The sequence below is a fragment of the Carlito syrichta genome, unplaced genomic scaffold (genome assembly GCF_000164805.1).
Source record: "Carlito syrichta isolate Samal-C Ts95f unplaced genomic scaffold, Tarsius_syrichta-2.0.1 Scaffold136370, whole genome shotgun sequence".
NCBI classification, from domain to species: Eukaryota; Metazoa; Chordata; class Mammalia; order Primates; family Tarsiidae; genus Carlito; species Carlito syrichta.
The window spans coordinates 8,069-19,102 of NW_007080466.1; the positions used below are offsets into that span (position 1 = coordinate 8,069).

Sequence of the window (11,034 nt, forward strand, 5' to 3'; positions counted from 1 at the left end):
GCCCTTCCCCCATCCAGGCTCGGGTCCGGCCGGGCGTGGAGGCGATGGCCGCCCGGGCAGAGCCTGGGGCCTGGGCGTGGGGAGTAGGTGCTGGGCGTGCACGGGGTGGGGGTCCGTCTGGCGCTGAGGTGGGGTGGTTGATCTAAGTTGGAGAGAAAGTTCAAGAAGGGGCGGGGCCAAGCGCAGTGGTAAGGGTGCAGCGTGGATGCGAGCCTGCAGTGGTCTCACGCTTCCCAACTCTTCGCAGTGGTGGACTGTCCCGTGTGCAAGCAGCAGTGCTTCTCCAAAGACATCGTGGAGAATTACTTCATGCGTGATAGTGGCAGCAAGGCTTCCACCGATGCCCAGGATGCAAACCAGGTGCCTCCTACCTCAGCAACCCCCAGGAGGTGCCTGGCTCTGGGGAGGGGCATCTTCCGGGAGGGGCATCTTGCAGGAGGAGCCTGGCACCAACTCCAGGCTGTTATTTCTTCCACTTCCCGAGGCTTTGGTTGGGCTGGGTGGGCTGCTTGGGTCAGGGGGCCAACCTTCATCTCAGATTGCGTTTCCTGAGTTGTAAACGTGGATCTGTTGACTTGTCCTGCATCTTCTGACTCTGAGTTTGTTTGGCAGTGCTGCACTAGCTGTGAGGATAATGCTCCTGCCACCAGCTACTGCGTGGAGTGCTCCGAGCCACTGTGCGAGACGTGTGTGGAAGCGCACCAGCGGGTGAAGTACACCAAGGACCACACTGTGCGCTCTACTGGTACATGGGGTGCAGGAGGCTGGTGGAGTTGCTCTCAATTGCTTACGGTGCTGATTGCATCTGGGAAATGGGTTCTAGAGCTGCTTTCTAGGGGAATCCACTTTAAGGCCCTGAAAGCAGAACTCCAAAACCAGGGCCCTGGGGGCATTTTTGTGCAGTCCTTGGGGAGCTAAGTAGGAGGAAAGGAAAGGTCAGTGGCCATGAAGGCAAGGGTACAGAGGATTCAAGGAGGCTTATTAGGGAAGCTCTTGGGGTCGTGGTGGAGGGCTCAGCTTATGCAGAAAGGGAAAGGCATGGTGTGAGGTGCTTACTGAGTTTGGGGCTCCCCACCATTTAAATGTTTGAGAAAGGGAGGTTTCCGGGACAAGCTTTCTTGACAAACTTTGTGAGCCCTTGGACTGTAAGTGGAGGGACTTCTGAAAATGATTTTTAGCTGCAAGTGAGTAGCAATCTAGCAAAGATTAGATAGGTATCTTCAGTTTTTTATAGACACACACTGGCTGTGGTGTATAGAAAGGGGCATGATAGTCTTCTTAGTTTTGCCCAAAACCAACCCACGAGTGACCTGTGATTCTAATTTCCATACCCGAGGATAGCATTGGTGGGAAGATGGGAATGGAAGTGAGGGGACAGGAGAGATGGCCAGGAGTCTGAAGGGTTTCTTAGATTCCCGAGGTTCTGGGCTTAGGTCAGGGTATAGGAATGGGTGGCGCTGGAGAAGCCAATACTTAGCTGACCTGTGCTGTGATGTTGCGTACTTTGGGTTTGGTTTTTATGTGGGAGACCATCATACCTCATCAGCTTTCTAGGAGCGAAACAGGCTGTGGATGTTGCTGGTGTTTTGGTCTTCTGGTGACATTCTGAGCACCAGAATCCTGCTCTAGGCAAGGAGGGCTGACACCATTCTGAGGGTCCTGGTTTGATATGTTTCAGTCTAAGAAGGCTCTGCAGGGTTTGCTCAGAGTCCTTGGATGGTAAAAGACCCATGCCTTTTCTTGTTAGGGAATAGAGAGGAAGTTACCATGAACGGGGAAGAAAAAAGAATGGAGGGTGTAGGCAGAATTTTGATTATGATTATTTGGAAAAGTTTCTAATAGAGAGGACAATAAGGTGGTCTTTTTTTTTTTTTTTTGAGTTGGAGTCTCACTCTGTCGCCCAGACTGGAGTGCAGTGGCCGCTTCCGGCCACCGCAGACTCACCTGCTGGGCTCTGGCGATCCTTCCGCCTCAGCCTTCTGAGTAGCTGGAATTACAGGCACGTGCTACCATGCCCGGCTAATTTTTTGATTTATTGTAGAGATGAGGTCTCGCTGCCCAGGCGGGTCTCGAACCCGTGAACTCAGGCAATCCACTCACCTCAGCCTCCCAAAGGCGCGGGATTACAGGCTGAGCCACTGAGCCCGGCTAGGTGGTCTTTTCTTATAAGAGGCTGTCATCCTTACCTTTACGTTTCCAGAAGCTGGAAGAAGAGGAATGTTTCTCTCTTGGCTAGGCTGGGGTGGAAGCTTCTGGATGCAAGGAGCTTTGCTTGCAGGCCTGTGTTCTTCCCTGGCCACTGCCACATGTTCTAGTTTTTTCTGATAGATGGCTCAGGGTTACAGGACAGACAGGAAATGGACCTCGAGCTCTGTCTGCTTCCTTAATTGGGGGTAGCCAAGGGCAAGGTCCAGCCTTATGATTCCCACTCCCCAGGGCCTGCCAAGTCTCGGGATGGTGAGCGTACCGTCTATTGCAACGTGCACAAGCATGAACCCCTTGTGCTGTTCTGTGAGAGCTGTGACACCCTCACCTGCCGGGACTGCCAACTCAATGCTCACAAGGACCACCAGTGAGTCCCAGAGCACAGTGGGTGGGTGGGTGCCACCCGTTTCTGGGCTCAGCCCCCAAGGGCCACCTCTGCTTTCAGATACCAGTTTCTAGAGGATGCAGTGAGGAACCAGCGCAAGCTCCTGGCCTCGCTGGTGAAGCGCCTTGGGGACAAACATGCAACACTGCAGAAGAGCACCAAGGAGGTTCGCAGCTCGTAAGTGTGGGTGACAAGGCTGTGTGGGTGGCCCTGGGCAAGACCCTGCCCAGCCTGACCTGTCCCACCTCCTAGGATCCGCCAGGTGTCTGATGTACAGAAGCGTGTGCAGGTGGATGTCAAGATGGCCATACTGCAGATCATGAAGGAGCTGAACAAGCGGGGCCGTGTGCTGGTCAACGATGCGCAGGTAAGCCTTGTGCTGTTGAGAGGGTCCCTGGGCCCCCACTGCTCTTTCCTGATGCTGTCCAGCATGGGGAAGAAATCCTAGTGTTCTCTGTCCGCCTTGCTTATCTCATACCCCTTTCTTTTGTAGAAGGTGACTGAGGGACAGCAGGAGCGCCTGGAGCGGCAGCACTGGACCATGACCAAGATACAGAAGCACCAGGAGCACATCCTGCGCTTTGCCTCTTGGGCTCTGGAGAGTGACAACAACACAGCCCTGCTGCTCTCTAAGAAGTTGGTATGTACTGGTGGGCTCCAGGCAGGGGGTCCTCAGTACCTTGTTTGTTTGCCTGGTGTGCTCGTAACTCCCCCATCTTTCCCCACCAGATCTATTTCCAGCTGCACCGGGCCCTCAAGATGATTGTAGATCCCGTGGAGCCACATGGCGAGATGAAATTTCAGTGGGACCTCAATGCCTGGACCAAGAGTGCCGAGGCCTTCGGTGGGTCCCAGTCCTTTGTCTATGCTCTACCTTGGTACCACTCCAGGTGCTGTACCTATTTATGCTTCTCTTTCCGCAGGCAAGATTGTGGCAGAGCGTCCTGGCACCAACTCAACAGGTCCTGCGCCCATGGCCCCTCCGAGAGCCCCAGGGCCCCTGAGCAAGCAGGGCTCTGGCAGCAGCCAGGTGAGCAGGGGAGTGGAGGGGGGACATGGGTCCCATGGGGTTTGTGCCCCACTAAGGTCCTGTTCTGTTCACAGCCCATGGAGGTGCAAGAAGGCTATGGCTTTGGGTCAGGTGAGTGGGTATGCTTGGTGGGGAGGGAGGGGCACTGGTGCCCTGTGTCCACCCCAACCTGCCAGTCCTTTCTGCCTTCTAAGCAGATGATCCCTACTCAAGTGCAGAACCCCACGTGTCAGGTGTGAAGCGGTGAGTGTGACTGTTTCTTGGGGTAGAGGATAGGTGGGAATGGGGAAGGATGGAGGGTGGTGACTCACACCAAGTTGTACCTGTAGGTCTCGCTCAGGTGAGGGTGAGGTGAGCGGCCTCATGCGCAAGGTGCCACGGGTTAGCCTCGAGCGCCTAGACCTGGACCTCACGGCTGACAGCCAGCCACCCGTCTTCAAGGTCTTTCCGGGTAGCACCACCGAAGATTACAACCTTATTGTTATTGAACGTGGTGCTGCTGCTGCAGCTGCTGGCCAGCCTGGGTCTGCACCCCCAGGAACCCCTGGTGCTCCATCCCTGCCTGGCATGGCCATTGTCAAGGTGAGCTTTGTCCCAGTGGACCACGACTGGAGGATGATGTCTGTAGCCCAGGTCTGGATACTGTTGAACACCTCTCACCACTTTGCAGGAGGAGGAGACAGAGGCTGCTATTGGAGCCCCTCCTGCTGCCACCGAAGGCCCTGAGACCAAACCTGTGCTGATGGCACTTGCAGAGGGCTCTGGTGGTGAGGGCCCGCGCCTGGCTTCACCCAGTGGCAGTACCAGCTCAGGCCTGGAGGTGGTGGCTCCTGAGGGTACTGCAGCCCCAGGTGGTGGCCCAGGAACCCTAGATGACAGTGCCACCATTTGTCGTGTCTGTCAGAAGCCAGGTGACCTGGTCATGTGCAACCAGTGTGAGTTTTGTTTCCACCTGGATTGTCATCTACCTGCCCTGCAGGATGTGCCAGGGTAAGTGTGAGACTGGTAGGGACTAGGCAGAGCATGAAGGGCTGGGCAGAATCCTGCAGCTTTCTTCACTTTCTTCACCTTAGGGAGGAATGGAGCTGCTCACTCTGCCACGTGCTTCCTGACCTGAAGGAGGAGGATGGCAGCCTCAGTCTGGATGGTACAGACAGCTCTGGTGTGGTGGCCAAGCTTTCACCAGCCAACCAACGGGTAAGGGGTGGAGTTAACTTGGTTGGGAGTTGCCCAGAGCTTTATGGGCGTACCCAGAGCTATGTTTTTTGTACTGTCTTTAGAAATGTGAGCGCGTGCTGCTGGCCTTGTTTTGTCATGAACCCTGCCGCCCCTTGCATCAGCTGGCTACCGACTCCACCTTCTCCCTGGTGAGTCCTAGGACAGGAGAGAGGCAAAGAGGTATTGACTAGTGGGCCTCACTCTCAACCTGTGTGGTATCTGTTGGCAGGACCAGCCTGGTGGCACCCTTGATCTGACCCTAATCCGTGCCCGTCTCCAGGAGAAGTTATCACCCCCTTACTGCTCCCCCCAGGAGTTTGCCCAGGATGTGGGCCGCATGTTCAAGCAGTTCAACAAGTTGACTGAGGTGAGCCTGTGGAACCGGGGAGGGACTGTGGGTAGGGGAGATGGAGGGGGTGAGAGCTAGGACCACTCACCCACTGCATTCCTGCTTGGCCCAGGACAAGGCGGATGTGCAGTCTATCATTGGCCTGCAGCGCTTCTTCGAGACGCGCATGAACGAGGCCTTCGGTGACACCAAGTTCTCTGCTGTGTTGGTGGAGCCCCCGCCGCTGAGCCTGCCTGGTGCTGGCCTCAGCTCCCAGGAGCTGTCTGGTGGCCCTGGCGATGGCCCCTGAGCTTGGAGCCCTCATAGCCAGCCCAGCTTGGCTCTGTTCTTTGTCCTGTCACCCCTTCCCCTTCCTCTTTTCCTCTGCCCCGGTGGCCTGAGTCCCATTCCCTGGTGGCCCCATCCCCCAGTCTCCTCACAATATGGTTTTTACTTCTGTGGATTTAATAAAAACTTCACCAGTTCCTCAGGCCTTGGCTGGTGGGGGGCTGTCGTCTTGGGGTCTGTTTCTCTTTCTCAACAATCACTGGTGGCCTTGGGAGGCCTTATCTCCAGCCTGCTTGAACCTACCTAGATACCTAGGGAGTGAGCATTTGAGATTTATGGGGGCTGCCCAGAGTTGTGGGCCCACAGGGTGAAGGGTTCATATACTAGAAGCTGTGTAAGGTGTCCTGTGGGTGAGTAGGCCTGGGCTGACTGGCTTGTAGCCCTGGGTAGGCAAAGGTGAGGCCTAGGTGTTGCGGCCATTCTGAGCACTTGCTAAATTTGGGGGCTGTAGTTTATTTCTCATCAGATGGGGATACCACAGGGAGTACTACTTCCAGGTGATGTTAGGATTCTTGGCCTGTGAATCCCAAGTTGGGTGGACCACCTCTTTGTTAGCCTGGCCTGTTTTCAAGTGTTCTCATTAAGCCACTACTGGACCAAACAGTGTTGGGTACTATAGCCTGAATCGTAGGGGGTCTGGACTCCCAACGTGTCTTTGGAGTGCATGCCTGGTAGAGGTGCTACACCACACAGCACAGAGCTGACTTTAAGCTCCCAATACCTGAATGTCCCAGGTGGACTTGCTTGTTCACTTGTGCCCCAAACACTAATCTATAGCTTCAAGTCAAGTGCCTGCTTTATTGAGCCTTAGTGATTACCATTCCTGCCCCCAGGGATCCCAGCCTGGTCCCATATCAGGCTGGTACTGTAGTCACAGAACCAGAACTAGTGTCCAATCTCTTTTATTACAGAGTGCTTATGGTAAGGGTTCCAGACATTCACTGGTCCCTCCACTCCCAAGTAGCAGGGGGGCAGTCAGTCTCTCCGTAGGTTCTTGAGCCGCTCCTCCAGGTCTGCATCAGCATCAGCCAGGGCTGAAGCTGCGGCTTCTGCTTTTTTCCCACCAGCAGCTACACTGAGTGAACCTCCAGTGGAGGGGAGGTCTGCAGGGAGAGTGGAGGTTAGGAGAGCAGGAAAGAAATGTAGGAAGAGGAATAATGCAGGACAAGGGAGGGCCTAGGGCTGTGGCTGGGCCTTGCTTGGGGAATGGGACCCAGGGTTTTGAGCACTCACTGGACAGTTCATCTGTCAGGCTCAGTCCCAGCTCGTCCAAGACCTGGGATACAACAGCATCGCTAGATGAGAGAGAAGAGAAACTCCATGAGAGCTATGTTCCAAGTGAGGACCAGGCAAACAGCTCCCCCTCCACCACCTGCCCTCCCCAGTATCCCACACCTCTCCTCTTCATCTTCCTCATCACCCATGGCATCATCAATGGCATCATTCATCATCTCCTCCTTCATGTCCATGATCTCTGCCTGCCGCTCAAATTCCATCATGATCTTCTGGATCTGGGGCAATTTTAGCTGGAAGAGGATAGATGGTAAGTCTGGTCCCCACAAGTCCCCACGAGGAGGACTGCGAGAAGCTTACCTGTCTGTTCATTGTGCCCATGGCCTTAGTGACACCCTTCATGGCTTGAGCCATTGAGTTGTTGGACTTGAGCGTCTGAATCTTGAGGGACACAGCCTGGATATTGGCCCGCATCAAAACAAACTTGCGTACATAGCGCCGAGTGCGCACTAGGTCTTTTGCCATGATGCGCACAGCATCCTGTGGAATAGACGGGTATCAAGGACGTACCAGTGGGATTATTCTACATTCTTGGGCATTTCCATCTTGACAGTTGTGACCACCCCCCATCTCATTCCACCATTCTGAAGTCTTCAGGGCCCTTGCTAAACCCAATGGTCACTATTGCTCCTTCCTCCTGATCTTACCCTCCTGCTTCATGGGCCACCCTCCGCAGACTCTTTGGAAAGGTCTTCCTTATCTCTCAATCCCTAAACGCAGGAAGGCAGGCCTAGGCTCAATCCCTAGGGGCTCTTTTTCCCCCAATGTTGACAGTTAATTTAAAAAAAAAATTCTTGTAGAGAGCCGGGCTCAGTGGCTCAACCTGTAATCCTGCACCTTTGGGAGGCTGAGGTGAGTGGATTGCCTGAGCCTGCAGGTTCAAGACCCGCCCGGGCAACTTGGCAAGACCTTATCTCTACAAGAAAGGTCTTGCTATCTTGCCCAGGCTGGTCTCTAACTCCTGGGCTCAAGCAATACTCCCACTGCCTCCTAAATGCTGGGATTATAGGCATGAGTCACTGAGCATCGCCCAACAGTAACTTTCTTGACTTAAAACACCTACTCGTTGATTTCTGTCCCCAGCCTAGACAAAGAATCTGCCTTTTTCTTCACCTGGTACAAGCTCACACCTGACTATCCAGAATTCTCACTCTTGTCTCCCAGGCTGGAGTGCAGTGGCATACTCAATGGCCATTGCAGCCTTGACCTGCTGGGCTCAGGCGATTCTTCTGCCTCAGCCTTCCAAGTAGCTGGAAACACAGATGCACGTCTGGCTAATTTTTTGATTTATTGTAGAGATGAGGCCTCACCAAGTTGCTCAGGCTGGTCTCAAACCCCCAGGCTCAGGCAATCCTCTCGCCTCAGCCTCCCAAAGTGCTGGGATTACAGGTTGAGTCACTGTGCCTGGCTGAGGCTTGGCTTTTGATTTCCTTCCCAAACATCTTCCTTACTCATCCCAAGATGTAGCACCTCCTCTGCCCAGCTGTTTGGGCCAAAACCTTATCACCCATGTTCATTCTCCATGTTCTCTCTATTGGTTCTGGCTGTCTCTTTTTTTTTTTTGAGTTGGAGTCTCACTCTGTCGCCCAGACTGAAATGCTACCGACCACTGCAGCCTTGACCTGCTGCGCTCCGGTGATCCTTCCACCTCAGCCTTCTTAGCTGGAATTAGCTGGGCATGGTAGCGCATGCCTGTGATTTTTAATTTACTGTAGAGATGAGGTCTCGCCAAGTTGCCCAGGCGGGTCTTGAACCCCCGGACTCAGGCAATCCACCCACCTCAGCCTCCCAAAGCATGGGATTACAGGCTGAGCCACCGAGCCCAGCTGCTATCTCCTTCTTAACTAGCCACCTGGCCAGTGCCTATTCTTGTGGTTAACTTTTTAACTCAGCTCCCACTGTGGCCACAATTCTGAGTTGTATGTCCCATATCCAACCCTCAGAGTTCATCGGTCAACCCCCCATTTTGCTGAGGCTCTCATCTACATTTGCTGCTCTGACACACCTCCTGCCCAGGTCTTCTGCGACCTTGGGTCTCATATCACTTTTTTGCAGGTGGCCTTCCAGACCCTCAAACCAAGGAAGCCCAATCACCCTCACTCTGCTTGTTTTCCTTGAAGTACCTGTCTTTTGGTGTCCTCTTGTTCACTGCTGTTACAGTAGTGCCTGAGTAATGGCACCTTGCCCCTGATCACCCCCACTCACCGATTATCCCCACTCACCATCTGGCCCTGCTTGGCCATCTTCTTGATGTCTGCAATGATTTTCTTCTCCTGGGTCTCTAGCTTCTGTCGTTCACGGTCCAGCTCCCTCATGGCGCGGTTCAGAGCCCTCTGGTTCTGTCTCAGCAGCTCTTCTGGCGTCTTCCGGCGCCCGAACAACAGGTCCATGGTGGTATTAGTGTCCACTGGCAGGCCTGGGACAGATGTGAGGCCTAGCTGAAAGCTGTAGGGCATGGGGCCCAGAAGGAGGGCAAGAAGCCGAGCAAGGTCTCAGGGGCCTTACAGAAGGGGTGAGTGGGACAGGAGGGGCCAAAAGAGCAGGTGGGAACATCGAGGGGGAGCTTGGGGACGCAGAGGGGACAGCTAGACCTGAAAGTTCTCGTCATGTTTGGCCTAAGCCCCTTCTTATTTATTTATTTATTTTTGAGTTGGAGTCTCACTCTGTCACCCAGACTGGAGTGCCGTGGCCGCTCCCGGCCACCACAGCCTCGACCTGCTGGGCTCTAGCGATCCTTCCGCCTCAGTCTTCCAAGTAGCTGAAACTACAGGCGCGCGCTACCACGCCCAGCTCATTTTTGATTTATTGTAGAGATGAGGTCTTGCCAAGTTGCCCAGGCGGGTCTCGAACACGCGGGCTCAGGCAATCCACTCACCTCAGCCTCCCAAAGGCGCGGGATTACAGGCTGAGCCACCGAGCCCGGCTGGCCTAAGCCCTTTCTTCATCACTGCCCCCATAGAGATTAGGGCCTGCAAGCTCAGCTTCCCTCTCAAGACCCGAGGCTAGGTTCTGGAGTCTTCGATGAACTGAAATGGAAGCGAGTGGGTGCGCTGGGGGTACTGAACACCGCAGGTAGGGCAGCTGCAGGGGCCGACAGGCGAGGACAGAAGGATGGAGGCTGAGGGCCAAGAACGGTGGATGAGGGGGCTCTGAAGCTGAAAACAATGGAACCAGGCTTGAGGACCCCCTAACGATGAGGGAACCTGGGTGCGGAAGAAACGGTTGGGGCCACGGGGAGAGACTTGTACATCGAGGGAGAGCGGGGTGATGGAGGCTGGGTCGCACTGAACAGCAAGAACAGCGTCAGTGGGTCCTGCACACCAAGGGCAAGGGTGTTGGGGTCCCCGAGGTGAGGACAGGGTCCCAGGGAAAGGCGAGGAGGCACTGAAAGGCCCTGGCGAAGAGAAACCCTCCGTACGCTGCCGCCCGCGAGCCCGCCCGGGATCCGCGGTTCGGCAAGGCCACTCACCCGAGCTGGGAAGGGGGCCAGCTTCCGCTTCCGGGTTACGTTCCTCTTACTCTTTCCCCGGCGCGCCCACCAACGACGGCCCCTTGGTGCTGTAGCCTCTGCCGCCGGTGCCGTTTCCGGATTAAACCACCTGATGTCACACGCCCCGCCTGCACCCGGAATGCTGGGAGGAGGTAGCGCGCGCGCGCGTGCGCAAGCGCCCTGGACCAGGCCGGCGTCAGAGCGCATGCGCGTCAGCTTCCGTTTCTCTGGGAACTGTCCGAGGGTGTTCCGTGGGTTTGAGTCGCGCCCGAGTGGCCGGAGGCCGGGGCTCGGGCGGGGATGGTGTACCTGTGGGCCAGGCCATCCCAAAGGTCCCGCATCTGTGTCACCCACTTGAGGGCCCAGCTCCTCCGTGGGACTTCAACTTCTGAGGGCTCGCAGAGTGCCAAGCAGGAGCCTCTTCTGCCCACACACGGTAGTAGGGGGCAAAACGGGAGACGGTGCATACTTTCCCCTAGGCTGGAAGCCAACGGTCACTAGATTCTGCCCACGCTCCTCATCCCCGAGTGGGCTTCATCCCACTGGATCCTGCCTATGCTCCTCATCCCATGGTGGGCTGCGTCCCACTTGACCCAAGGCTCGGTCAGGCCTGGTATCCCCACCCCTACCAGGGCTGTCCCAGGCACTGGGCAGCCTGTTGTAGGGTGCCCCAATGCCACTCGTGACCACACACCTCCCACCTCCTCCCCTCTCCGTTTCATAGCCCCTGGACCTCC

The 11,034-nt window shown here is 55.6% G+C and overlaps 2 protein-coding genes across 3 annotated transcripts in view; one reads left to right on the forward strand and one right to left on the reverse strand.

Moving 5' to 3' along the window:
* Positions 1 to 5,656, forward strand: part of TRIM28 (tripartite motif containing 28) — a 6,613-nt gene extending 957 nt beyond the window's left edge. The window contains exons 2-17 of one of the 2 annotated variants that reach the window (XM_021708407.1): positions 248 to 360; positions 613 to 745; positions 2,437 to 2,572; positions 2,651 to 2,767; positions 2,843 to 2,957; positions 3,084 to 3,230; positions 3,320 to 3,434; positions 3,514 to 3,620; positions 3,695 to 3,731; positions 3,815 to 3,863; positions 3,950 to 4,202; positions 4,291 to 4,610; positions 4,694 to 4,817; positions 4,901 to 4,987; positions 5,068 to 5,205; positions 5,300 to 5,656. In XM_021708407.1, the coding sequence (XP_021564082.1) occupies positions 310 to 360; positions 613 to 745; positions 2,437 to 2,572; positions 2,651 to 2,767; positions 2,843 to 2,957; positions 3,084 to 3,230; positions 3,320 to 3,434; positions 3,514 to 3,620; positions 3,695 to 3,731; positions 3,815 to 3,863; positions 3,950 to 4,202; positions 4,291 to 4,610; positions 4,694 to 4,817; positions 4,901 to 4,987; positions 5,068 to 5,205; positions 5,300 to 5,476 (2,106 nt within the window). In that variant the 5' untranslated portion in view covers positions 248 to 309 and the 3' untranslated portion in view covers positions 5,477 to 5,656. Of the gene's footprint in view, positions 1 to 173; positions 361 to 612; positions 746 to 2,436; positions 2,573 to 2,650; positions 2,768 to 2,842; positions 2,958 to 3,083; positions 3,231 to 3,319; positions 3,435 to 3,513; positions 3,621 to 3,694; positions 3,732 to 3,814; positions 3,864 to 3,949; positions 4,203 to 4,290; positions 4,611 to 4,693; positions 4,818 to 4,900; positions 4,988 to 5,067; positions 5,206 to 5,299 lie in introns of those variants that run through there. The other variant, XM_008049739.1, reaches the window with a different exon arrangement.
* Positions 5,657 to 6,292: 636 nt separating this feature from the next.
* On the reverse strand, positions 6,293 to 10,417 carry CHMP2A (charged multivesicular body protein 2A). The gene is made up of 6 exons (XM_008049740.1): positions 10,277 to 10,417; positions 9,030 to 9,223; positions 7,108 to 7,287; positions 6,910 to 7,040; positions 6,748 to 6,809; positions 6,293 to 6,617 (listed from the first exon to the last, which is right to left on the reverse strand). The coding sequence occupies exons 2-6, from the start codon at positions 9,195 to 9,197 to the stop codon at positions 6,490 to 6,492; spliced, it is 669 nt and encodes a 222-aa protein (XP_008047931.1). The 5' UTR covers positions 9,198 to 9,223; positions 10,277 to 10,417; the 3' UTR covers positions 6,293 to 6,489.
* Between the last annotated feature and the right edge of the window lie 617 nt (positions 10,418 to 11,034).